The sequence below is a fragment of the Camellia sinensis genome, chromosome 12 (assembly GCF_055761805.1).
Source record: "Camellia sinensis isolate YWXY chromosome 12, ASM5576180v1, whole genome shotgun sequence".
NCBI classification, from domain to species: domain Eukaryota; kingdom Viridiplantae; phylum Streptophyta; class Magnoliopsida; order Ericales; family Theaceae; genus Camellia; species Camellia sinensis.
Window position 1 is genome coordinate 145159907 of NC_138972.1, and position 27564 is coordinate 145187470.

The following is a 27564-nucleotide window of genomic DNA, read 5'->3' on the forward strand; positions in this document are numbered from 1 at the left end:
TTCATGAGCCTCTTTTACATGCCTCTCTCTATTTTCGATTTCTGTGAGTCTTGGCATTATCACCGTTGCATAATACTGCACTGCATTCTCCAACTGTGCATTTTTTCTTTTTAGCTCTTTCTTCTCCTTACACATATTCACTACTTGTTGTTTTAACAAGCACACCTCATCTCTCCATTGCTGATTTTCTTGTACTCTTGCTTGTAATCGTCGCGCCATATTGGAAACTGCAGTCATGGCCTGTGTACTAAGAGCCATAGTGTGATTAATAGCATCGAAATCATTTCGATTGCCAATACCACTAGAACCCTCATTTACAGGCATAGCATGTGCCTGCGTCACTGGTACTCTCTCATTTGCCTGCATTACAGGCACCTCATGCAGATCCGACTCATTGATAGACAAGGTAAGGAATGACATGATTACACAAGAAGCTAAACCAAATTTTTCTCTCAAAACACTTGATGATTTTGTATCTTTGCCTCTGATCTGTGTCACTTTTTATACACTCCATTGCTCCATTCCTCGATGCATATCTGCTATCTCTGCTCAAATCTTTTGTTTGTCCATACTTCCTGCGCTCGAGATGCTCCAAAATCCCCACAATGATTCCGACAAGACAGCCGGCCCCTTATTTTATTTTTGGCCACCCAGATTATTGTATCCACTGTGTTTGTTTCTTATCTTCATCTTTATTTTGATGATGTCAAAGGGGGAGAAAAAATATGATTTTGAAAATTATATGTTGCAGGGTTACCATTATCAAAATTATATGTCGCAGGGTTGTCAAATATTTTGTCAAATTTATTTTGTGTCAAATCCATACAAATATTTCCATCATAAAAAAGGGGGAGATTGTTAATCATATTATTTAATTTTGATGATGTCTAAAATATATTAGTTAATATACATATTATTTGACACAAATTATTATCTTTTTAAAATATATATATTTGTTAAATATTATTTAAATAAAATAATATTATCTTTTTAAAATATATATGTTAAATATTATTTTAAATATTTTCAAAAACTTTACTATTCACTTTTTGAAAAATAGGGTTAATTACTATTGATCTTTTGACAAATCGATTAATTATATTATTTTGACAAAAATGATTATTTTAAATATTTTCAAAAACTTTACTATTCACTTTTTGAAAAATAGGGTTAATTACTATTCATCTTTTGACAAATTGATTAATTATATTATTTTGACAAAAATGATTGATTGGTTGTATTATTTTGACAAATTTGATATTTATGGGTTGTCTTATTTTGACAAAATTAATATGGAGTGGTAAAATATATTTAGTTTAAAATCTTTACAACATATACAATATTTTAAAGAGGACATATATTTTCAGATCCATCATAAATATTATTTATAGAGATTTTTCTGTATGCAAAATTTTGATCAGAACTTATATAACATTATATGCAGAATACATCACGTGCGCTATTTTTTACACTACATTAATTATATCATATTATAATTAAACAAGAAGAACAAGATGGAGTTATGTATATATGTATATATATATATATATATTATAAACTAGATGGAGAAAATTATTTGTTTGTTTGAAAGTTGTGAACTTTGTATTAAATTGTCTACAAAAACGGTGGCTCCATGTTTGAAAAAAAACAAGAAGAAAAAATCAATCTTATTTTTATCTTTTTAATTCTTATCATTTGCTGACTATTTAAATTTAAGGAGTGTGCTTATGTAAGCAATGACATCAAGAGCCTGCTTATGTAAGCGATGACATCAGGAGCATGCTTATGTAAGCGATGACGTCAGGAGCGTGCTTATGTAAGCCATGACGTCAGCAAGGAGTGTCCAACGGGCATATTTTTGTGTATAAATAGAAGTGTTGGATGTGGAGAAAAACCAAGAACTTGAAGAGAAAATTTTCTGTGAGCTCCAAATTGTATTCTTCTCTTTCACTTTCAGATCTAAGTCTAGCTTTTGTTCTTACACTTTCATATCTACTCTTTGTGAGAGAATTATTGTAAAAGTGGGTTCAATTACCACTGATTCTTATTCCTTATTTTTGTGAGAGATTTTGTAAGGGTAAGGCATTTATTGTTGAGTGAGGCTCAATAGATAAGAGTAAGTCCTGTGCTAAATCCACAAGCTTGGTGGTGTATTTATTCAATTGATAGTAAATAAATTCTCAAGGAGGTTCCTTGGGGAGTGGACGTAGGCCTGGTGTGCCGAACCACTATAAATCGCAGTGTTTGATTTTCTCTCTCTATCTCTTCTACTTTTATATTGATAATTATTATTCTGTTTTTTTTTTATTTATTAAAATTCTGAATATTGTGTTATTTTTAATATTGTGAAATTTTTAATAACCCAATTCACCCCCCTCTTGGGTTGCTTATCTGGGATAACACCAAGAAATCGAATTTCAAGTCGAGGAAGATGTTGATGAAGAAGTTGAATTGCCACCAGAGGATTGTGATCTCTTCAAAGGAAATCGGGGTTTTAAATAATGTGACTCATCCAATATACAAAGAAGATAAATGTGAGTTCCTCATAGCTCAAGTCACTTGCTTGAGAAATGGAAGAAAAGACGCACTCTATCAGAATTGGAAGTGGCAATGCAGATATTGTTCTCTGCCTAAGTACCATTTTTCTTACTTTAATTCTTTTTTTTTTTGTGTGTGTGTGATATGTTTATGTTGTTATTGATGATTGAGTATGTTTGGTTGAAGGTTTAAAGCAAGATTATTGCTAGAAAAATTGAGAGGAAAGAGACTAATGTTTGTTCGAGACTCGTTGAATCGGAACCAGTGGGAATCCATGGTTTGTTTGGTTCAATCTGTTGTTCCACAAGGGAGGAAAAGTTTGTCCAATAATGACTCTCTCTCTCTCTCTCTCTCTCAAAAAAAATTACAGCAATTATGTTTTCTTAAATGTCACAGTAGAAATTAGCTCTGATAATTAGTCCAGAAAAATTTGTAAGAGGTTTAAAGGTTTTTGATGTTAGTTAAGAGATCCAGAAAAATTTGAATGTTAATCCAGAGAAATTTGTGAAAGTTTCAAAGGTTTTTAATGTTAGTTTAGAGATCTAGAGAAATTTGATTAAAATGAACCCAGAAAAATTTGAATTTTCTCTGGTTTATAAATGAATTTAGAGAAATTCCCAAGCTTTGGTGCTTCATAGTTTTGGGAATAGTGGGCCTTTCTTTGGAGAGAAGAGAAATTTCTCGGGTTTTTATGAATTTTTGTGAATTTCTCTGGGTTGGAAGAGAATTTTCTCTGAGTTTTTGTGAATTTCTCTGGATTGGAAGGAAATTTTCTCTGGACTGAGAGAATTTCTCTGGATTGAAGTGAGTCCAGAGAAATTCTGGTAAGATTTTCTCTGTGAAGTCGAATTTTCTCTAGATCAATTTGAGGGACTTTAGACATTATTAAAATATGAAATGTCCTTTATGTTATAAAGTCTTAATATCAGGGACCTTAAAAAAAAAACCCCTAAATTGTACATTTGAATCATTAATTTAGATATGTATTTCTAAAACAATATTTAAAAAAAAGGATGAAATGGCATTATTTGACATAATCTACAAAAGTATATTTTTTTTTTTATCATTTTATCATTCATTTATTTTTTTTATATATTTTTTCGTAAAAAATTAAAAAATATATATTTGTTAAAAGTACATATTTAAGGTTTGTTTGACATATCAATAATTGACTAAAAAAACAAACATTAAAGAATAAGAAAAGTTATACAAAATATCAATGATTCATTCTCATTTTTTTGTGCTTTTTAAAAATTAAAAAAAAATAATTTCTAAACACTTTGTATACTTTCACCTCGTATTTTAATCAATAAAAACAACCATTAAAAAATTATTTCTCAAATGAACTCTTGATGGATTTAAAATCATATTTTACATAACAAACAATCTATCATACCAAAATTACCCTCATATCTTTTATTACTCAATTCCTATCCCTTGCTAGCCCTTTTTGTTGCTAGTGTTGGCTACACAACCACCTCTTCCCTACCAAGTTGTCACTTCCCTAACCCTTTTCAATTTTGGTCGTCTCTCCTAAATGCCATTTACAACTCATGAATTCCCTATTCCCAACCTACATGTGCCAACTCTATCCATTTCCAGCCGTGACTACCACTCCTAACTCCTTTCTAGCCTTACTTCTACTCGCTATTGACTTCCACTTATTTCCTTCGAGTTCTCTCCCTATTTCTCACTTTTACATGCTCACACGAGCAGCACAATTGTAACAGTAAAGGCTGTGTGGTAAAGAGGTCTGTTGAAGAGGGCTAGGGGGTTATCAAACATGAGATGGATTTGGTGTGTGACAACAATAAGAAATAATGAGAAAGGAAAATGTTTGGTAGCTCGAAATTTTGTGTCTCAAATGGCTCAAATATGTCAAAACGACGTAAAACGACGTCGTTTTACACTCAAAACGGCGTAAAACGACGTCGTTTTGAGTGATTTGAGCCATTTGAGTCACAAAATTTTGTGTTACCTAACATTGTTGAATGAGAAATGATTGGAATAATTAAGAAAGAAAGTCAATGGGTCCTTGAAAGTTGGGACATATTTAGTAATTGGTGTGATAACGACAAAAGTTGATGAATAATGGTTGGAGTGGTCAAAATGATAAAACCATTGCCGTCGACAAATAGTGGTTAGTTAAGATTAATTTTTTTTTTTTAAATGGTTTGAAAATTAGGTTTTTGGTAAGAAAGACAAAAAGTACTTTTATATTTTTATATTAAGATTTAAATATAATAATGAAAAAGTCATTAAATATGTGCACGAAATGAAATTAATATATAAAAACACAAACTTTTTAAATTTATCCAACAAATTTCATTTGAGCACTTTAAATAATAATAATCTTACGTATCTTTAATCTTATCACAACCTACCATCTCTTTTATTACTGGTAGTTATAATCGCCATGGCCAATCACTATCCAGTTACTCCTCTCCATTCTCTGCTACCACCTACCCATTCCATTCCATTATTCCCCATCCTTAATTAGGTCTATGTAAAATATCGTCTAATTCATTAATATTGTATTGATCTGTATTAATTCGCACAAATTTATAATTCGCTTTCTAAATCATTCCATTCCACTATAATCAATACATATATATTTTTCAATATATAATGAAATATCAAAATAAAAATGAGTGTGAAATTGATTTAATATATGAAATTTATTACAAATTAGTAGTCATATATATGAAAAATTAGTTTATATTATATATATGAAAGATATTATGCAAATACATGATAATTGGTTAAAATATTATTTAATCCGTCAATCCGTCAAAAATCGCTAAAATCACAATTTGCCAATCCACCAATCCGTTAATCGATTTATAATTTTACTTTCAAATCGCCTGAATCGCACTACGCATCCCTTACCCCCAACATACATAGATCTTCCAAACAAACCAAATTTAAATCAAGTTGTTTGGTTTGGATTTTCAGAATTCACTTTTCAAAAAATTAAAATTTTTTATTTTTCGTATTTTTTTATTTTTACTGAATTTTTTTTAATATTCTAACCAATTTTTAAAATTTTTAGATACACCTAATGTACGGGGAGCAAATATTCCGGCAAGCTCGTACTCCTTTCTTCCGAGCTCCGTCTCTGTCCGATCACCTGCGAGCCAATAAGGGTGAGCTACCCGGCGGTGTGTGGCCGGAAAAACCCTCCGACGATCAAGTTAGCACACACCTTAGGATAGAGAGAGAGAGGAGTGTTTGAGTGTAAGAATTTCTTTACCCAAAAATGTTCGTATGTCCGCGTACGGGGGGCGTTCACATGCATATACCCTCTGCGCCCCATGTCTACTCCCAGTCATCTCCTGACACGTGGCTCCCCTATCCCATCTGTCAGCATAAACCTTGCTGACCATCACCTAATCTCAACTGCCTGCCTTCACAGCTGGAGCTCGGTGGCCGAGCTGCTCTATCCACTGTCGTGCCGTGCTTCATACCCAAGCACTTCACTGGCTAAGCCCAAGGAGGACCGGGCTAGACGGCATCTCGGCAAAGCCGAGCCCGGGGCACCTCTTGTAGTCGGCCTTCCTGCTGATCAAACGGTTACCTTGGTTGACCACGCCTTTCCGGGCGCCGGTCACTCAACTTGTCTGGCTTCAGCCATCCCCTGATCAAGCAGCTCGGTCCAACCGAGCACTGCCTGCTGAGCAACATCTTTACGGTATGGGGCGGCACACACTTGGCCCATTTTTTGCCCGGCCCAAGTTCTGGCAGCCCACCTCCGGGCGGATAGTCGATCATCTCGGCCCCATGCACCGTCGGGCTCTCAACCTGCTCGGTCGTTACCTCAGCCCAATTCCAGATCATAAATCACCCTCTCAATTGCCCCTTAATTCCGTCCGCGAAAGCGTGACTGGGATTACTCACTTCGACCGAGATAACATTTCTCCGGTCTTCAAGATGCTAAAGGCGACCGGGCTAGTTAACATAACTGTCTGCAAACTTGCCCGGTTATAATCCTCGGCTGACGTCCTTTGCTTCGAAAGTAGCCCGGTTGGCTCTTCGACTCTTCAACCCGTCGCTTCAGTCCTGACGTCGCCATAAATGGGGACACGTGGCGGGCTGCCATTGGTCATCGAGCAGCCAACCCGCCGTTTTTGCCAAAATATTGAATTTGGACGGCCTCTCTCTTGTCTATACATACAGGACCTCCCAAACTCCATCTCCTCCTACTGCCATTCTGTTATACGACTCCAGAGCTCTAGCATCCTTGCCTTGGCCTCGTTTTCCGTTCTTTGCGTTTGTGCTCGAAGAAAAAGCAGTTGCCCCTCATTGGTAAGACCTTCGATCCCTCTTTTGTTGCTATTTTCTTCCATATTACACACATTAGGGCACAAAAACGTAGCTCTTAGGGCATAGGCCATAGAAACCGTCCCTAACCTCCCACTGTTCTTGGTGTTCTTTATTTTCCTGAAGAACACTGAAGAACTGGGGCGGACCGGGCTCCTGGTCTTCATTTGATCCAAAAAACCAATCTAACTGAGCAAATAACATGTTTGTCTCAACCCTAGCAAAAACCGAGATAACAAAAGGAAATGGTCGCTCAACCGGGCTAATATCTGGCCTGCCTGGGCGACCGAGCTCGAGCCGCCGGTAAATGTGGTGGGTTTCAGATATTGGAACTATTTTATGGTAACCGGCCCTTCTCGCCGTTCTGGCGTCCCATTGTTGATGTTAGTTTGCAAGGCTTGCAAAAAGCTAGTAACTGCTCTTTCCATTACTCTTTCCATCGATTCAATGCCACTAACTGATGACTCACTTCCATTACCATTATTAGCCATTCTACAAGTAATAAACAAGGCATTATATTCTCAACGCAGCATATATATATGTATATATGTAACACAATTTATATTTATATGAACTGCCAACATTACATATTTTTATTTTTTTATACTTCATATTACATTAGTCAGAATATGTTAGTGTCCCATCCCTGCGCTGCGGTAAACAAAAACAAAAGTCAACCAAAAGGGATTAGAACACATCAGGATTAGCATACAAAAGATTTCCTACTACTCATATCTAGAGTGGTGGGTCAGATGGGCCGAAAAACCCGGGAAAATAGTGCTGCATAAAAAGCTCAAACTCCCACCCCAACTGGACTACACCAAAACACACCCATGCTACTTGGACCGTGAAAATGGGGATAGACCGTATATGACCTACAAATGCTCGGTGACAATCCAAACAGGTGTCTCAACATATGACAGATCATTTTCGAAATCAACACTTGGAATATTAATGATCTCCAATGGGTTAGGGACTATGGTGACAATATAATCTTCGGGGTACACGTTCCCCCTCCTGGCTGCAAACTCTAGGGATAGAGGGCCTATAATATAATGCGGGCGGTCGTGACCCAGGGCGACGCCAAGGATACGAGATGGTCCGAGAAAACGTCTGCGTGTATGGACAAGGCTATGCCTCCATAATAAGTGTGGGACGTCGATAGGGTCAACCTGGATATAAATTGGCCGACCCATCAACCGGCTAAGGCCTAGGTGCAATCCCCTGACTATTTCCTCAGAATCTCCCCAACCCTCAGGTGAGGCGGGGACGGGGGCAGGGTGTTCAGCTAAGATTTCATCTAAATTGATGGCCTGGAGGTCATTCCAAAAAGCATCATCAAGGTAAATCTCTGACATCTCTACAATACCAGAATAAACGTGAGATTTTACACAGGAAAGACTAACGATGCACGTAAATAGCTATTATTATTCTATTTTATTTTATTTTTATTTTACTATATTTTCTTAGCTATATAGTTTTATTTTTAAAAAAAATTGTTTTTTTTCTTTTTGAACCGTTGCTCTGATACCACCTTTGTCACGACCCAACCCCAGGGGCTTAGAGTTGGAATCGTGACTTACTAACTTATTCTTACTCGAAGCAAATTAAGTTGTGCAAGCGAAAAAAAATAAAAAAAATAATAATTAAACAGAAATTTTACTTCATGCTACTATTTAAGAAAGAGGAAATACATTTCTAGGGCTTTCATTATCTTATTATTCAGTGACCAGCCCCGAATAGAGACAAAATGGAGCAAAAATATAAAAAAAAAGAAAGATAAAATAGTGGTTCAACAACAATCCATGAGCAGGTTCCATTTTGTGGGGTTATGGATTTCCCTTACATCTCGTCACCTGAAAGGGTAACAGCAATAAGCACACAGCAGAGTGGGAAATATTATGCCAAGAGTGTAAAACAACCATGGATAATTAGTTAGGCTAAAATATTTGCATATTTTAATTTAAAATGACAATTTATTTAAAGTGGTAGAATACAGAAATCATGTAAATAAATAATCATAACCACGGTATAAAACAGAACAGAACAGAGGTCACAGAAGTGACAGTCATAACAGAGGTCAATGGATCCATGACAAACAGAGGACCACAAAGTGGTCAAACAGAGGCCAGTAGTTATTTAAGTCCCCCAAGGCGTGGGACTCCCGTGGTGATACTTACAAAACATAATTGTTTATAAGATTATAGTCAAATATATACTAAAATTTAAACAAACATATCCATGGGTTTCCTTTTAAGTAAATAGAGTTTAGAAAGTAACCCACGTAACTGAAATATTTATAAACATAACTTTTATTTATATAACTTAACAAATATAACTTGTATAAAATAAGTTATGGTAACTCAAAACATTCGTAAAACATATAATGGTAAAGCAAGGTATAATATAACTCACCTGAATTATAACCCTTAACCTTACTTTACTATCAAACTTCCCTACTATAAGTTTTTTTTTTACTCTCACTTACGTACCTCTCTCTCTCGGTTCCACTCTTTGTTCTTTCGTTTTTTCCTCCTTCAGTTCATCACCCCCTTGCCCCTTTTTATACTGTGAGTCAAGCCTTACTTGGAGTGCTACGTACCCCCCCGCCGCCTCTCTCAGGAGGCATAATGAGGCTAGGAGGTGGATCTCTTAATTGCAAATTTAAGATGAGATTTGAATCTTGTAAAGATAAGTATAAATCTTCATACTTGGGCCTTTTACATACTTGGGCCTTTTTCTCTCTTTTTTTTTTTTTTTTTTCTTTTGGGCCGAAGTTTACAAACCTTGCTGGGCAACTAGCTTATTTCTTTTTTATTCATTTATTTATTTGTTTTGGCGTTAAATTATTATTTATTACTATCTTTAGTTTGACCCAATTAATATTACAATTCCATAAATGTATTAATTTGCTCCCAAATAATAATTCCCAATTAGTCCTATAATCCAATGCCAAATTAGATTTATATATTTATGTATTTAATAGTCTATCATCACATGCCATTATACTTATATATATATATAACTCTAAATATTTATGTGGACTTAATTAAACGTTCGGGGTGTCACATATAGGCTCCAAAACTTGCAAACCAATGCCAAAACATAGGAAAACATTGAGTAACATGAAAACTTAGATAATTTGAAACCAATTGACCCAAAATCATGGTCCATCTCCCAAATTTCCCAAATCACCTCAAGTTCTTGAAAACCCATGCAATCAAGTTACATATTTCCATGAACCATGCATGCATGTAACTCATTGACTCCAATTTTATTACATATGGTACAAATGATGTTTATAACCATGAAACTCAACAAAACTATGCTTGCATGTATGATTTGGTGCTCAACTCTTCATGTTTCATCCTCAATTGAACATAAGTATGGTGAATGTAAACATGCTTGCATATACAATTCCAATTTCATTACATTCACTCAATTCTTGCTCCTAGTCACATAATATGCTTGAATTCATTTAGCTATGAGTTTAAACTCATGAATTTGGGCTCAATTACTCACCTAGGACTTTCAATTCCTCTAATTATGGCTATTTCTTGTGCTAATTCACTAGTTCTCCAATCTCCTTGCAAAATCTTCAATGTTGACCCCTTCCTCTCTCTAAATTCGGTTCTCCCTCTCTCTCTAGAGTGTAACTTCAGATTTTTAGTTCAAGAAATAAAGAGGTTAAGTGTAATTAAGCCCTTATATATGCTTGCCTAATCAAACTTGATTAAGGCTAAGTAATTGTGTTTAGTTCAATCAGTTTAATCTAATTATTTTGATCCGAATCAGTTTCTAATTAAATTTCACCATAGGCTCTAAAAATCATGCTAAGTATAAAAATACAATCAATTTCAGTTTCTGAAACCTCCACAGTCTCCAATTTAAATTCTATTGTAGAAAGTTAAACAGATTTTTCTACGGTGAATAGATAGAAATTCAAAAACACATATAATCATACAAATAGCACTCAAAATCATATTAAGCACATAATCACAATAATAATCAAGATTAATTAACATAATACAGGACAGGGTTATCACACTTTACCTATACACTCTTCACCTTTGCCTATACACTCTTAACCAAACTTCTCAATCTATGAACTGAGGTATCTTTGAGCCTTGTTTGAGCTCTTAAGGGTGTGCTTTGCCTTGTTTTATTGCTAGAAAGTGATCTCCTCTTCAAGAGGTAGAAAGCTTTGCCTCTTTACTTGTTGTATTTACTCTCTTACTTACTATTTTCCAATTGTTTTTGGGCTATAAAAGCTCTATATTTTTGGGCTGAAACTTGGGTTTTAAATCCAATAAGGTTGACGGGTGGCTCACCCTTCTTTACACCTTGCTTTCAAGGCCTTTACTCTTGTGTTTCCCACCTTTACACTATCTTTTTTTGAGCTTTTAATTACTAATTTTTAGAGTTATTTCAGTGACTAAAATCATGGTTTGAAGTCTAAAATTGGAGGGGTTAGCTTCCCCTCCTTGTGTGTTGCTTATTAGCTTAGCATGATCCATGTTTTAGCTTATTATTCTAACTCTTTTTGTCTTAATTCCAGCATGTTTTAGGACTATTTTAGGACTGTCTTAGGACTGTCTTTAAGTGTTTGTTGCATTTGAGCTTTATTTTGCATGCTTATAGTGTAATTGTCCTCATGAGTTTGGTGTTTTAGGCATTAGACACCACCTTATTTGAGTTGATTACATTTATTTACGGCTTTTCTTACCTGTGATCATTCTTAATCGCCTCTGCAACCTCCCTCCTTTCTTGGTTATTCCTTTACTTTGAAAGTAGTTTCAAATTATTATCTATTTAAGCATGAGATTGAGATGTCATGCTTAATGGTTTAATCTCTTTGGGGGTTCATTACCAACGGTATGATGTCTCTTTCATGCCCAAAGCAACACTTGGTTTGAGCCCTTTTTTCATTAGAGGACTTAAATTCACCTTTTGGACTCAATTGATTAAAGAATGGATGGTAACTAAAATGAAGTAATAAAATTGGTTACTAAAAATGTGAAAGATACTAATTTGGTTAGGGTTCAATTGAACGTTAATTGAACCCTTGGGTCTTGAGTCATTTCATACTCATTAGTGATGAAAACGGTTCAAGATTCATTGTGAACTACTTCCCTTGATATTTCATGATAGGGAAGCAGTTTTGAGAGTCTTGTTTTGTTGCATTCATTGAAATTGCACACTTGGTTCATAAGCCATCATGTAATGAAATTGCGTCCATTGATGGTTTGTGAATTAAAACTTACTACTCCTTTGAGCTGTTCAAATGATAAGGAGGTGAGTTGTGCGAACAAACCCTTGAGAATACCCTGTCCTGCTCTGTTTACTCTATGTTGCAGCAGGACAACCCAATCAGCAGTGGCTGGCAGGCCATCTTTTGTGGCCAGCAGGCCATCTTCAGTGGACTGCAGGCCCTCTGTCAGCGACTAGTGCAAAATCAAACAGTGTCCTTTTGAAGCAGAACAAAGTTAGTCTAGAGGTGGAAATCAATGGAAGTGTTCTATTGTGCAACAAAGGTATTCAGCAACAGAAACACTAGTTTTTTCGGGTGGAAACTGCATTCATGCATGAGCCTTCCATCGATCCTCGAGATCCGTGTTGTTAACATATTAGTGTTGTGCTTAAAATAATGGCTTCGTAATTAATTAGTTAGAATAGCTAATTTGTCTCATGTTGTAATTATTTTAATTAGCTAGAATAGTTAATTAATTCGGTTTGTAATAATTAGTTAAGTAGTTCAGCTAAGTTATTCATTTGGATTTGTAATAATTAATTAATTGGTTTAGCTTTAATTAGTTAGTTAGTTTATTCATTCAGACCCTCCTGTGTGAGGGCGCAATGTTGTAATAATGTGTATGTCTTCCAACCCCACGTCTTTCTCCCTTTTATTTACTAGCTTACAATGGTTAGTTTAGAGCATCATGTTTCTTTTAGCATATCACATGCCTTGCATTCACTTGTATTGCATGCACCAAGGCTTGGTTCATCATTCTAACAATGCATTGTTAGTATTAAATACTTCTTTGAAATATGTTCTTAGACCGCATGCTATCAAATTGATTCATATGCCATATTAGTAGCCGAGCCTATTTAGATTGCATATCGAATGTGTTGCATTAGCCATATTGTATAGTTAGGATCATGCATCTTTCTAATTTTATCTTCTTTTTAGCTTGAAGTACTAGGTGAGTCTTTACTTGCTTTAGCATATCGCATGTGTGTGATTGTTGCCATGCCTAGCATGCTTGCCATGAGGCGAAGTGCTTAATTGATAAACTACTTGAATGCCTGTGGATGAAGGCTAGTTACTTGAATTGGAATAATTTGAGTAATGTTTATATGCGATCACTTTTTCAAGTGGTACATATTCGAAACAATTTTGCAAACAAACATGAGATCGAGATGTTCCAATTCTTGCAATTTGGTCTATACTTGTGTATGTGAGCATCACATAATAATACTAGCCTAAATAAATCGAAACAAGAGCATATAATATAGATAAGAATCACATCATGATTAGTAGAGGCCGATCTTTGATCGGGCTAGCGGGGGTGCTCAATTCATGACCTTCCCCTCTCGTGCCTAAGTTCCCGAGTCAAGACAATCTTGGTGATGACGGACACGTGGTGTTTGGCACAAGTCATGGGTTTCCTAGATTTCCCAAAAATATTTAGTTGGCGACTCTGTATCTGGCAAAACAGTCCATTTTTGGCAATTTGATTCAAAATGGATTTTTCAAAAGATTTGTCAGATTGGGACTCTTTGGTGTTTATCTATTTCACATTGCACTTGTGGAATCAGATTTAGAACCACGGGAGTCTGATACTGTAGGACTTATTCGCCTTCCGAAAGGGGGCACGAAAAAGTCGAGCTACACATAGCCTCCTCTTGGCTTGACTATACGACTCTCTATCAAAGTGTGCCCCTGGACCTTAGATGCACTAATTCTCCGGGTTAGTGCACCATAAATTACTAGAGGCTGATGGCTTGGAGGCTTGAATTAAGAGTTTGTCAAGGTGCTTTATTATCTCGCCTCCTTCAAGGGGACTTGCACATTAACCAATTTTAAAGGGGCTTTGACCGAGACACGATGAGTTTTTGAAGAATGTATCATACCTACCCACTATATCCCCTAGATGCACCACTCTCGAGGTCTGTCATACGCACAGAGGAGGCTATATGTCACCCTAAAAGTTTGGTCCATGACCGGCCTGTACATAGGCCTCAAAACAAAGTTTCAAAATAATATTTATTCAAACACGAGGCCTTACGTGGAAGCAAATACCAACATAAAGATAATGCCCATTGAGCTTGTGCATACATGAATACTTAGATTAATTTAAGCATTTAAATATAGTTTCTATATTTACATATATAATCACAGAACTTACATAGATCTCATACACATATACATAAGACTCAATAAAATACATAATTCTCCAATACAAAGTTAAAGCCTCGACACAAAGGCGTAACTCGGGCGGCTTGACGAAGAGGTGGACCTCGATACAACTCTAGTGTTGGTCCCCGATAGCTCACCTACATATATATATAAAATAAAAGGGTGAGCTAAGGCCCAGTGAGTAATATCAAAGTAAAGAGGTTAATGAATGACATCCTTAACATTAGGAAAACATATTTCATAATTCGAAAACGTATCCTAAATCATTTCAAAAGAAACATTTATCATATCATAATCCATGTCTTTTCAAATGGAATACATGTTTGCAACTATTACAAAATATTTTACATGGTGCGTGGTACGCTCACTTATACAAAAGGTTAGAAGCACATTTCAAAATAGGACATCCATTCATGCATATAAAATAACACATCGTTACATGAGTCATATAGTAATGTAAAACATTTGTATTCATATCATATGTTCTGAACGACCTCGAGTCCATGTATAACAAAACGGCCTTGGGCCCAATCATATATCAAAACGACCTTAGGTCCAAACGTATCATATTGTATCTGATCATGGAGTAGATGGAACATCAACATGTTTCCACCTCTCGTAGCGCCCATTTCATGTATGTATGGACCCAAGAGGTGACTTGTACGGACTCTAGAGGTGACTCACACTGTAGCACTTAGTTCTGTACAACACTTTGTTCCATACCAAAATGATTAGGTCTTAACGACCAAACAATTTTGTAACGCCCTCAAAATAAACCCATAATCATACATTCATGATACACAAAAAAAAAAGATATCATATTACCAACATCAGAGTATTCTTACAAGAGATATTACATGTTGACAACAAAAGTAAATGCCCTATAGGCTTACAGCTTTCCAAGTCAACACCTGGGTTCAACAAAAGTAGAGTCCTAACTCTCTTTACACAAAAATAAGCCCTTGGCTTGATATACATGCAATACAGAAAGGTAATCACAAAAAAAATCTCTCAGCCTCTAAACCTCCCAAGCTACGTCCTTGGAGGTGGCATGTCACCTGAACCTGAAAATGATGTCCCATAGGGTAAACCAATGCCCAGTAGAGAAATGCTAAACATAATATGAGCAACGACTAAAACATTAGCATTTGATAAATGTTTAATTCATGTAAATCAACTTATAACACATATCAGTTTCATGACAAATATGTACATGTTTCATTCTTCTTTCTTTTACTTAACCAATTCCTTTCATAAACATAGCTCAGAACCTAGCCAAACAATTAAATGGGACTACATCCCATATCAACAGTACTTCAATTTCAAATGAGATAACAACTCATATCAAAAACACTTCCATGCTTCAATTAATACACATATTTGCTATATTAATGGAGTCCATCCCCTATCTCCTCCCAAACATCCGGTTTAGGAGTCCATCCCCTATCTCCTCCCAAACCGTGGAGTACATCCCCTATCTCCTCCCAAACAACATACATATATGATGTATTAAACACTTATCATATAAAATGATCAAACAAAGCACATATTCAATGTGTTATTCCATCCATCATATTTAATGACATGCTCAATTGATTAGTTTTAATTCACCTAATCATCATGTAGTGTCTACAACAATCAAGACTATCCTTCACCGATAGCCCAAAGCAATTATTTCTAAACAAATAATAATTACATCCAACAAATAAATTATCAATATTTTCAAAAGTGGGTGATTAATAAATCCAACTCCACCATCAATCTCATAATGGGCCAATTTTATTATTTCCAACCCAATTCCTTATATCCATAACTTTGCCAAATTAATTATACAAATTAATTCATAATAATAAATTAGGACTTTTCTCCCCCTTTCTCAATATTGACCCCAAAGGTTCAAATATTAACAATAAACATCAATATTTTAAGACCCAAAACACACATGTATTGGTCAAAAGAACAAAACCCCTCTTTTCAACATTTCAAATCTCAAACCCTAACCTCCCCAAATCAAACTATTTATACAAAATGCCCAACATCTATGTTAAAGCTCACAAAAGTGAGTAGTTATCCCTACCTCAAATGGAGAGACCAAATGGAGAAGATAATGAAACTCGAAATGCTCCAAACCCAAAGATTTTCGGATTGAAATGTAGCCCACACCAAGCTCTACACTTTATGTAAAGGAACTATGGTAGAAGATCACTCAAACTAGATGATTTCTTAGAGAGAAGTTGTAGTCTAGAGTGAGAAGCTCTCAAGTTTGGGTTTTGAAGAGTTAGAGAGAGAATGGCCTGAAAAAGTGATCCAAAAAGCTATTTTTTAGACTGATATACAAACAGGGCCGCTCGAGCATGGAACTCCCCGCTCGAGCGTCAGACACAGACTCACGCTCGAGCGTGAAAAACACCGCTCGAGCATCAAATGTACACTTCTAGAAGTTTTGCAGACGAAGGTCCCCGCTCGAGCGTGAAAGTGGACGTTCGAGCGTTCGATGACCTACAGAACAAAATATTGAGAGATGAAAAATCCCGCTCGAGCGTCAAACTCCCCGCTCGAGCGGAAAAGCAAAAGCAAAGGGCCTGCTCGAGCGTGAAGGCCAAAATCTGGTCATCAACTCTTGGTTTCCAAATACAACCAACCTGTTTCAAACCTGCCCAACACAACCCAAGACTCAAATACAAGAGTAAAGGATGGGAATGAGAATAAAACAACAACCAACATCCACGGACTCGAGCCTGGAATACAGTTTAAACAAATAAGGGAAAACTGGGATCGCTATAAATTCATATCATGCCATAGCATAAGTGGAACAAATAAACAGAACAGCCTTAGGCCCACCATATCATATTATAAATAATTTACATTTCTTGTTCATAACTTATTTCACATTTCTTGGAAACTTGTGCATTTAGATAAAATGTAACATTTAGAGAATCTTGTCATACATAAATCAAGATAGATAATGAAAAACATATCTTTACTATACTATTACTCACAGTGATGGGCTTCTGGTAGCAGTTGGACGATGTCCTCATCTTGACCTACAATCACAATTACATAACACAACATATGAATATAACCGATCCCTTTCTTTGCTCTTTAATCAATCAGTTATGTTGGTTCTAAACTCATTAGTCCTCAATAGATTATAATCCGTGTCTAGAAAAATAGGAGGAAACGAAAGAAAACTGGATTAAAAGAAGAAATGGTATAAAATTGGTAGACAGAAAGTGAAAAAACTTCACAAATTTGAGTATATGTATTTGTGTACTTAGAATTTGGGTGTGATACTCCCACCATTGGAAACTAGACTTCCAGGGCTTGAATTTAGGCTCAAGAATCACTTATAACGGAGTTCAAATGAAAGAGATATGCTTATCCGAAATTGAGCTAGAACAGGGGTGCCCCGCAACTATGGGAAACAGGGCCGTACGTGCAGGAATTGAGCCTCATGTGCAGGACAAGGTGCTTTATTTCAAAATCATTTTGGGTGCTGGAAATGGACTGTCACATGTGCGGGAAGCCCCACCGCACTTGCGGCTCTAGGCAAAATCTGCTGCCGAAAATGTTTGTTGGCTCTAACACTTGTTTTTTCCACTTTCTAAGCTAGGTTTCAACTCTAATCACTCAAAAACATGTAAAATTACCCCACAACATGATAAACTAACATCATTCAAGTGTAATTTCAACTCACACAAATCAATCTTTGCTTCAAGTTCAAGATCAATGTTTTATCTTTCATAATCTTGAAAGTTCCCAAAACACAACCCACAAACACACTTGATCCTTGCATAAATCTTGTTCTATGGACAATCTAGAGTTCATTTCATATGTTATTCACAAGATTGAGCTCCAATCATAGACAAAATCAAAGGACCCAAGTTTTAATTTCTTAAATTTAGCTCAATTAAATACATAACACAAAACCCTAACCCAAATGGGTTTCAAATCTTCTAATCTCATTATGACTTCATGAAATTGATGAATTAATCATAAGGATTCAAGATAGATTCCATACCTTAGTTCAATCTTTGCTTTTCCCTTAACTCTCTTCAATTTTCCCAAGCTTTGATGGTTGATCTTCTTCCTTGCTCTTCAATCTCTTCAATTTGTCTTCAAATCCCATGAATGTTGAGCTTTCTCTCTCTTTTACTCTCTCTCTCTCTCTCGGTCCTCTCCTTCTCCCTCAGATATTTTGGGCTCAAAAGTGATGAGTTCAACTCATATATCCTATATATATCTATATACATAAGCTTATCACAATTAGGGAGAGCCAAACATACCCTTACAAATTGCACGAAATCAAATTTCAATTAGACTTCCCAGATGACTTTAAAAATCACGTTGATCATAACTATGTACTCCGTTCTGATTTTTGAAGCCTCTTAGGCCTTCAATTTGCAGTACAAAGTTAACCACTCAAACACACCTTAACGAATCAGACGAAATAAATTTTCAATTAATTTTCCCAAATAGTTCTAAAAATTCTCATTAGTTTATCTATGTACTCAATTTCGATTTCTAAACCCATAAAAGTCGACAATTTCAGTTTTAAAGTCGTAACTCAACAGATAATTCCTCAATTCAAGCAGATATAATTAAATTAAAGCACATTAACACATAATTAAATAAAGATAATTTTTATCGGACGACCACTCCGAACCACTTCGAGAACGGGGAATGGTTCAGTGGCGGAACTTGCCGTAGGACAACACCGGTCAAGGAAGGCGAGTCTTGTTGGGGTATATCTCCTTATTGGAGTTGGAGACCCAATTGGTTTTGGAAAAAGAATTTTAATTTGGTTTGGTTTGAGTATAATATATTTTAATATATTATATCTAATTTATGGAGACCCAATTCAATTTGATTACAACTACGGTTTGACAAAAAAGCCCACAAATTTACCATATATATATATTGGTATTGTTTGTTTTTCAATGGTGTGAGAAAACAAAAGAGGCAGCCGTACAACTCTGGAGCAGCAGCACACTTTGTTGATCATGATTTAGTGTGTTTGTTCATGGAGCTTAGTGTCATTGATTTGATGTTAGTTTGATTCAGATTTGTAGTCTTCTATAATTTAGGTTTCGAAGATTTTGGTTCATCTATTTGGTGAGGTCTTTCCTCTTATTTATTTGTGATTATTTGGAATTCACCTAAGGGTGATTTTGTGAGACCATTAGCGTCTCATTTGTAATCGTTTGGAACTTATTTGGTTGATAGTGGAATCGGATTTCGATCCCGTGGACGTACCTCACATTGAGGGAACCACGTAAAAATTCTTGTGTTGCTTTTGTTTTAATTTTTCTACATTAGTTTTTATTCTCATTGATTGATTTACTTGTGGGGAATCACATATTTTCCCTAACAACTGGTATCAGAGCTTACGATTTATTTAGGTTTATTTATTTGTGTAAATCAATGGAGGGAAATGTGGGTCGTATGTCTAGCTTCAATGGAAGCAATTGGGTAACTTGGAAAACTAAAATGGATGACCTATTATTTTGTAAAGATTTGTATGGACCCATTGGGGGTGATAGTGGCAAACCCGAGGGTATGAAAGATGATGAATGGAATAGGCTTAATCGAAAAGCCGTTGGTGTTAGCCGTTGGTGTTAGCCGTCAATGAATTGATGGTAGTGTGTTTCATCATGTTGCTACTGAAACTTCAGTACATGATTTATGGAAAAAATTAGAAGGCCTTTATGATAGGAAATCAATCACAAATAAAGCTTTTCTGTTTCGTAAGTTGGTTAATTTAAAATATAAAGAGGGCAGCCCAATTCCGGAACATCTGAATGAAATAAAGAGTATTGTTAACCAACTTGCTTCTATGAAAATTGTTTTTGATGATGAGTTGCAAGCTTTGATGCTACTTAGTTCTTTGCCCGAAAGTTGTGAGACTTTGGTTGTGACAGTTAGTAATTTGGTACCCGATGGAGTTGTCACAATGGGCCAAGTCACTAGTAGCATGTTGAATGAAGAAACTAGAAGAAAATCAGCGAGTTTCTCTCATTTAGAAGCATTGGTTATAAGAGGCCGAAGCAAAACAAGGGGGAGGAGTAAGACTCCTTATGGTCGTGATCAAAGCCGTGACAAATCAAGAGATGGTTCTTTTTCAAAGAAAGACATTGAGTGCTATTATTGCCATGAGAAAGTGCACATGAAGCGAGAATGCTGAAAGCTCAAGAACAAGGAGAAAAAGCGTAACAAAAGTGTGGATAAGAAGCAAGAAGACACAACGGCAGTTACTACGGATGATCTCATGGTCGTTTGTGAAGATGATTGTATCAATTTTGTAGGCCAAGAGAGCAATTGGGTGATTGATTCCGGTGCTTCTTTTCATGTGACTTCTCGAGTCGATTTCTTCACTACCTACACCGAAGGAGATTATGGTTCTGTTCGAATGGGTAATGAAGGTTTGTCCAAGATTATTGGTATGGGTGATGTTTGCTTGGAAACAAATTTGGGCTGCAAATTGTTGCTTAAAGATGTGAGGCATGTTCCCGACATTCACCTCAATTTGATCTCTACTGGGAAGCTAGATGATGAAGGCTTCAACAACAAATTTGGTGATGGAATATAGAAGCTCATAAAGGGTTCTTTGGTGGTGGCTAAGTGCAAGAATGCTCATACACTTTATTCGATGCAAGGAAAAATTTGTAAAGGTGTTGTCAATGCACTTCAAGATGATACTTCTACCGAATTGTGGCACAAGCGTCTTGGCCATATGAGTGAAAAGGGACTACAAGTTTTGTTCAAGAAAGAGCTTCTACCCAGTTTAAAAGGTACACATCTTAAAACTTGTGTTCATTGTTTGGCGGGTAAACAACATAGAGTTTCTTTTCAGAAAAATGTTACTTCTAGAAAAGAAAATGTTTTGGAGTTGATTCATTCGGATGTTTGTGGTCCTTTAAAAGTTAGAACACATGGTGGTGCACTTTATTTTGTTACTTTCATTGATGATTATTCAAGGAAAGTTTGGACTTTTTTACTAAAAACTAAAGATCAAGTTCTAGAAGTATTTAAGCATTTTCAGGCCATGGTTGAAAGAGAAACAGGGCAGAAATTGAAGTGCATCCGATCAGACAATGGTAGTGAATACATTGGGCCATTTGATGAGTATTGTCGCAGCCAAGGTATTGGGCACCAAAAGACTGTTAAGAAGACTCCTCAACAAAATGGCATTGCCGAGAGGATGAACCGCACCATTGTGGAAAGAATAAGGTGTTTGCTTTCACAAGCTAAATTGCCAAGATCCTTTTGAGGTGAGGCATTGAGGACAGCGGTTGATGTGATCAATTTGTCTCCTTCCTATCCTTTGAATGGTTATGTTCCAGAAAGAGTTTGGACCGGCAAAGATGTGACTTATGAGCACTTAAGAGCGTTTGGTTGCCGAGCTTTTGTTCACATTCCAAAGAATGAGAGGTCCAAGCTTGACAGTAAGTCAAGACAATGCATTTTTCTTGGCTATGGACGTGATGAACTCGGGTATAGATTGTGGGATCCGGTCGATAAGAAAATCATTCGAAGCCGTGATGTTGTGTTTTTTGAAGACCAAACAATTGAAGAGTTTAACAAAGGTGATCAACCGGAGCCAAAAACTAGTGATCTCATTAACATAGATCCATCTCCTTCATCTTCGGTGGATGATGAAAACGAGGGAGATGTGCAGCCACCTATTGAAGATGTAGAGGATGATGCTAATCCTAATGAAGTTGAGGCAGAAATTGAGGAAGAGAATCAAACTCAAGAACCGCCACCACAACTTGAGTTAAGGAAATCTATAAGGGATCGACAACCTTCAAGAAAGTATCCTCCCAATGAATTTGTGTTGATTTCCGATCAAGGGGAGCCTGAGAGCTACCAAGAAGCAGTTGAGCATACAAAGAAAGATGATTGGAAAAATTTCATAGAAGAGGAGATGAATTCCTTAGTTGAAAATCACACTTATGATTTAGTGAAGTTGCCTAAGGGGAGGAAAATTTTAAAAAATAAGTGGGTCTTCAAATTGAAGAATGATGGCAAGAATCTGAGGTACAAAGCACGTCTTGTTGTGAAAGGCTTTGGGCAAAAGAAATGTATTGACTTTGATGAGATTTTCTCACCGGTTGTAAAGATGTCTTCTATTCGGGTTGTACTTGGCATGGCTGCAAGTATAAACCTTAAAGTTGAGCAACTTGATGTGAAGATCGCATTTCTTCATGGTGATCTTGAAGAATGAATTTACATGGAGCAACCGGAAGGTTTTGTGGAAAAAGGAAAAGAGAAATTTGTTTGCAAATTGAAGAAAAGTTTGTATGGTCTCAAGCAAGCCCCGCGGCAATGGTACAAAAAATTTGACTCTTTCATGATGAATAATGGTTTTTCTAAAACCACTTCGGACCATTGTGTGTTTGTGAAAAATTTCTCAGATGGCAAATTTATTATTCTTTTGCTTTATGTTGATGACATGTTAATTGTGGGTCAAGATTCTACCATGATAAACAGGTTGAAATCGGAGTTGAGCAAATCTTTTGCTATGAAAAATTTGGGACCGGAAAAGCAAATACTTGGTATGAAAATTGTTCGTGATCGCAAAGAGGGGCTGATTTGGTTGTCTCAAGAAAGCTACATTGAGAAAATTCTTGAGAGATTCAACATGGATAAAGCGAAGCTGGTTGGTTGTCCACTTGCAGGTCACTTCAAGCTTAGTTCGAATCAACGTCCTACAAGTGAGAAAGACAAGGAAGAGATGCAGAAAGTTCCTTATGCTTCAGTAGTTGGTTCTTTGATGTACGCCATGGTTTGTACAAGGCCAGATATTGCTCACGCTGTTGGTGTGGTGAGTTGTTTTCTCTCTAATCCGGGTAAAGAACATTGGGCAGCGGTAAAATGGATTCTAAGGTATCTTCGAGGGACTTCGAAGGTATGTTTGTGTTTTGGGGATGGTAAGCCGATGCTTGATGGGTTCACAAATTCTGACATAGCCGGTGATATTGATTCTAGGAAATCTATTTCGGGGTATTTGATGACATTTGCAGGGGGAGCTGTGGCATGGCAATCTAAATTACTAAAATGTGTTGCTCTCTCAACTACCGAAGTTGAATTTATTGCCATTACGGAAGCTTGCAAAGAAGAGTTATGGTTGAAGAAATTTTTGCAAGAATTGGGTTTGAAGCAAGAAAAGTATGTGTTTTATTGTGATAGTCAAAGTGCTATTCACTTGAGTATAAATTCTACTTTTCATTCGAGATCGAAACACATTGATGTGAGATACCACTGGATTCGTGATGTGTTAGATTCGAAATTGTTACAACTCGAAAAGGTTCACACAGATGATAATATTTCGGATATGTTGACTAAGACTTTGTTGAGGGACAAACATTTAAAGTGTCGAACTTTGGCGGGTATGGTTGATGTCTCTACCTAAGTCGATAGGGGGGAATTGTTGGGGTATATCTCCTTATTGGAGTTGGAGACCCAATTGGTTTTAGAAAAAGAATTTTAATTTGATTTGGTTTGGTTTGGTTTGGGTATAATATATTTTAATATATTATATCTAATTTATGGAGACCCAATTCAATTTGATTACAACTAGAGTTTGATAAAAAAGCCCACAAGTTTACCATATATATATTGGTATTGTTTGTTTTTCAATGGTGTGAGAAAACAAAGAGGCAGCCGTACAACTCCGGAGCAGCAGCACACTTGTTGATCATGATTTAGTGGGTTTGTTCATGGAGCTTAGTGTTATTGATTTGATGCTAGTTTGATTCAGATTTGTCGTCTTTTATAATTTTGGTTTTGAAGATTTTAGTTTATTTATTTGGTGAGATCTTTCCTCTTATTTATTTGTGATTATTAGGAATTTACCTAAGGGTGATTTTGTAAGACCATTAGTGTCTCGTTTGTAATCGTTTGGAACTTATTTGGTTGATAGTAGAATCGGATTTCGATCCCGTGGACGTACCTCACATTGAGGGAACCACGTAAAAATTCTTGTGTTGCTTCTGATTTAATTTTTTCGCATTAATTTTTATTCTCATTGATTGATTTACTTGTGGAGAATCACATATTTTCCCTAACTCAGTTAAACTCATTGATCAAAATTCCACGCGAAGTTTAATTGAAGGAGTTTGACAAGGCAGCCGCCATCGCTTCTGAAAAGGGTGTGAATCTTAAACTACTTGATTTAATGGAGCTCTTGTTATTGAGACCGGATGGCAATGTTGGTCCTTATCAACACGATCATCCATTTTCGAAGAACAAAAACGCTAAAGTTATCAACGATTGTCTGCACTGGTGTTTGCCCGGTCCGATAAGCTCTTGGAATGATTTCCTCATGGAGATGATTGTAAATGGTTGAGAGGATTAACAATTTAACATACCCTTGTGAATTTTATCAGTTTCTTTAACGGCATCCTGGTCTAATGGTCACACGCCGAACATTTTATATTGGATTTTGCCAGTCTCTGCTTACAAATTTTATCAGCAGTTGGCGAAATTGAAGTTGGTTGTATATTCTTATATTGTAATATGTTAAATTTCACATTGAATGTCTATCTCTACTTGTATCAAAATTTAAGAGCATTGAAGGGCTTGGCTACTAGAAGATACTATTTTGGATGGTGGTTAATGGTTATGTTATCCACTGAGCTCGATATGGAGTCTTTTTATGTTATGACAGTGATTGTAGCATGTCTAAGCTCCATTGAAAACCATGGATGGCTCGTGGGGGAAATATTTTCGTTGGTACATACTTATCATGGTCAGCAAATCAACAAAAATAATCTTTAATCTTATTTTTCTTGATCTTGTCTAAGAACAAAAATGGTAGAAATCTTACAAATTCTATCAAAAATTATACAAAATGTCTTACATGAATATGGGATCCACCTAAGACCCACGCACAATATGAGATATTTTGTAGAACTTTTGATAGAATTTTTAAAATCTCTACCATTACTCATCTAAAAAAAGTTCTTACTTGTATATTTTCACAAAGTCAAATCTTCGAACGGATGAGGGTTTTTTTTTTTTTTTTAAGTTATGGGAAATTCTAATATACACGTCTTTAAAAAAAAGTGTACCATATACATTTTTAATTATGTCATTTTTTTTAGTTATGATTAATTTTCTTTTTTAGTTATGATATTATTTTAATCATGTTATGTTTAGTTATGACATTTTTTTTTTTAGTTCTAAATCAGAAAGTATGAAATCATATCATTTTTTTCTTTAGTTATAAGATGTACATGAGTGTGTACCATAGTATTTCCATATATATTAATATTATTTTAATTTCTTAAACTCATTTTATTTTGTAAAGAATAAAAATAAAAAAACACGATTTTGGATTTAAAATCTTATTTTAAAAATATGACTTCATTCCAGATTTTTGAAACTTTTGAAATCATATTTTTAAAACACAAAATAGGACTTAACAAAAGAAGAAAGGTAAATTATAGTACTCTCTCTTAAAATTTGGAAAAAATATATATAAATTTGGTATAATTGCATTTACTCTATTAAGATTTTATTCCACTTAACATTAAGTCTGATTTTCATTAGTAATTCATTAAGAGAAAATTAGTGAAATATCCCTCTCCAACTTTAAATATTATGAGAGATTCAATATTGTTTTATGAATTAAGATTCTCTATGATGAGCTGAAATTTCTCTGTAAATTTCTCAATGAAACTAAAATTTATTTGTAAAAAAAGAAATTTATCTGTGAAGAGTTGGAAATTTCTTTGTTGTGAAAATGTTGAGGGACCCTAACTATTATAAAAATGTTGAATATCATTTATCTTATGAAATCTTAATATTAGGGATCTTAAACTAAAAATCTCAGGGCCATTTCCCAAAATAACCCTAACAACTAACCTATTTCCCAAACTAAGCCTAGTTTGGCCGAAATTTCTAAAATAAGTTGAAGCGTTATTCCAAACCACGCTTTCACCATATTTCTGGCACAGTCGTGGAAAATTGATAAAATCGTAAAAGCGTGGTCACAAACCACGCTTTTAATTAAGAAAGCGTGGTTACAAACCACGCGTTTAAAGAAATCTATTTTGTAAAGAAAGCGTGGTTGGGAACTATGTTTTTTATGAAAATTGCTTTGTAAATAAAACGTGGTTATAAACCACGCTTTTAACAACCACGCTTTTAAAACTTATATAAAATCCCCCACCTCCCTCATTTGCAACCACGCTTTTTATACTTTGTTTTTTTTTCCCCTCCGAACCACGCTCTGCTCTCTCTCACTCCCTGCTCTCACTCTCTCTCTCTCTCTCTGTGGGTCGCTCTCTGTTCTCTCTCTCGCTGGTATGTTTGTTTCTCTCTCTCTCTCAGTTTGAATTTTATATGTGTTTATTTTGTTTGTCAAAATGTGAATGTGGGTACAATGTGGGTAGAATAGGATTTGTGAATGTGAAAATGTTGTGAATTGAAATTGATATCAATGTGGGTAGAATATGATTTGTGAATTGAAATTGTGGTTTTGAATTGGTAAAATCTTGTGGTTTTTGAATTGTGAAAATGTTCTAGGTTTTCAATTGAATTTGAAATTAGAAATTAGAGTTAGGGCTAATCCAAAGTTTTTGTTTGAATTTGTCTGACAATTCTAGGGTTAGGGTTTCAAATTGAACCCTATCCCTAACCCAAAGTTTTTTATTTTTTAATTCACAATTGAATTCTAGGGAACTTACTGATAAGTCCCTTGTACCAAGTTCAAAACCCAACTAATCCCAAAACAAAATACTTGCACCAATTAGTCCAATACATTTTTAATTGTTACAAAAAAATCCTTTTTTTTTTTTTTAATTTACAGACACTGTTCACATCTTACTACCGTAGGACTTCTGTCAAACGGTCGTCGGAGACTCGTCGGAATGTTCAACATCGCCGGGAAGTCGCCGGAGTTTCGCCGGAAGTTCGCCGGAGTGTTAAGAACGTTAATGGAAGTCGCCGGAATGTTCAGAATGTTCACTAGACGTTAAGAACATCACTGGAGACTCACCGGAATGTCTAGAATATTGCCGGAAAAAAAAAAGAATAAATGGATAAATTATAGCAAAAAAAACATAGCAAAATGTGCTAAATATTGATAAACTAAAAGGAAAAAAAATGAAACGACAAAAAACAGCAACAATGGGGAAAACATATGTTATTTTTCAATTTTTGTAAGGTTCAAGCAAATAATCTCTAAATAGTGATCAAACTGAAAAGTAAGTTTTGAAACTGTAAAATGTTACAGTTTCAAAACAAAAATCTATTAAGCATTTATCCTTATTAATCAA

General features: G+C 35.6%; 1 protein-coding gene across 1 annotated transcript; it reads left to right on the plus strand.

The window, feature by feature from the left end:
- Positions 1-2431: 2431 nt before the first annotated feature.
- On the plus strand, positions 2432-24822 carry LOC114294101 (protein trichome birefringence-like 25). Its single transcript, XM_082897355.1, has 4 exons — positions 2432-2607; positions 2725-2855; positions 18916-18998; positions 24396-24822. The coding sequence occupies exons 1-4, from the start codon at positions 2432-2434 to the stop codon at positions 24627-24629; spliced, it is 624 nt and encodes a 207-aa protein (XP_082753481.1). The 3' UTR covers positions 24630-24822.
- Positions 24823-27564: the final 2742 nt, after the last annotated feature.

What these genes read in the sequence shown, in the direction of transcription:
- LOC114294101 (XM_082897355.1), top strand. Translation starts at nt 2,432, where the DNA reads ATGTTGATGAAGAAGTTGAATTGCCACCAGAGGATTGTGATCTCTTCA. An exon ending in CTCTATCAGAATTGGAAGTG is followed by an intron (nt 2,608 to 2,724) that starts GCAATGCAGATA and finishes GTTTGGTTGAAG; the next exon opens with GTTTAAAGCAAGATTATTGC. An exon ending in TGTTCCACAAGGGAGGAAAA is followed by an intron (nt 2,856 to 18,915) that starts GTTTGTCCAATA and finishes AATTAAATAAAG; the next exon opens with ATAATTTTTATCGGACGACC.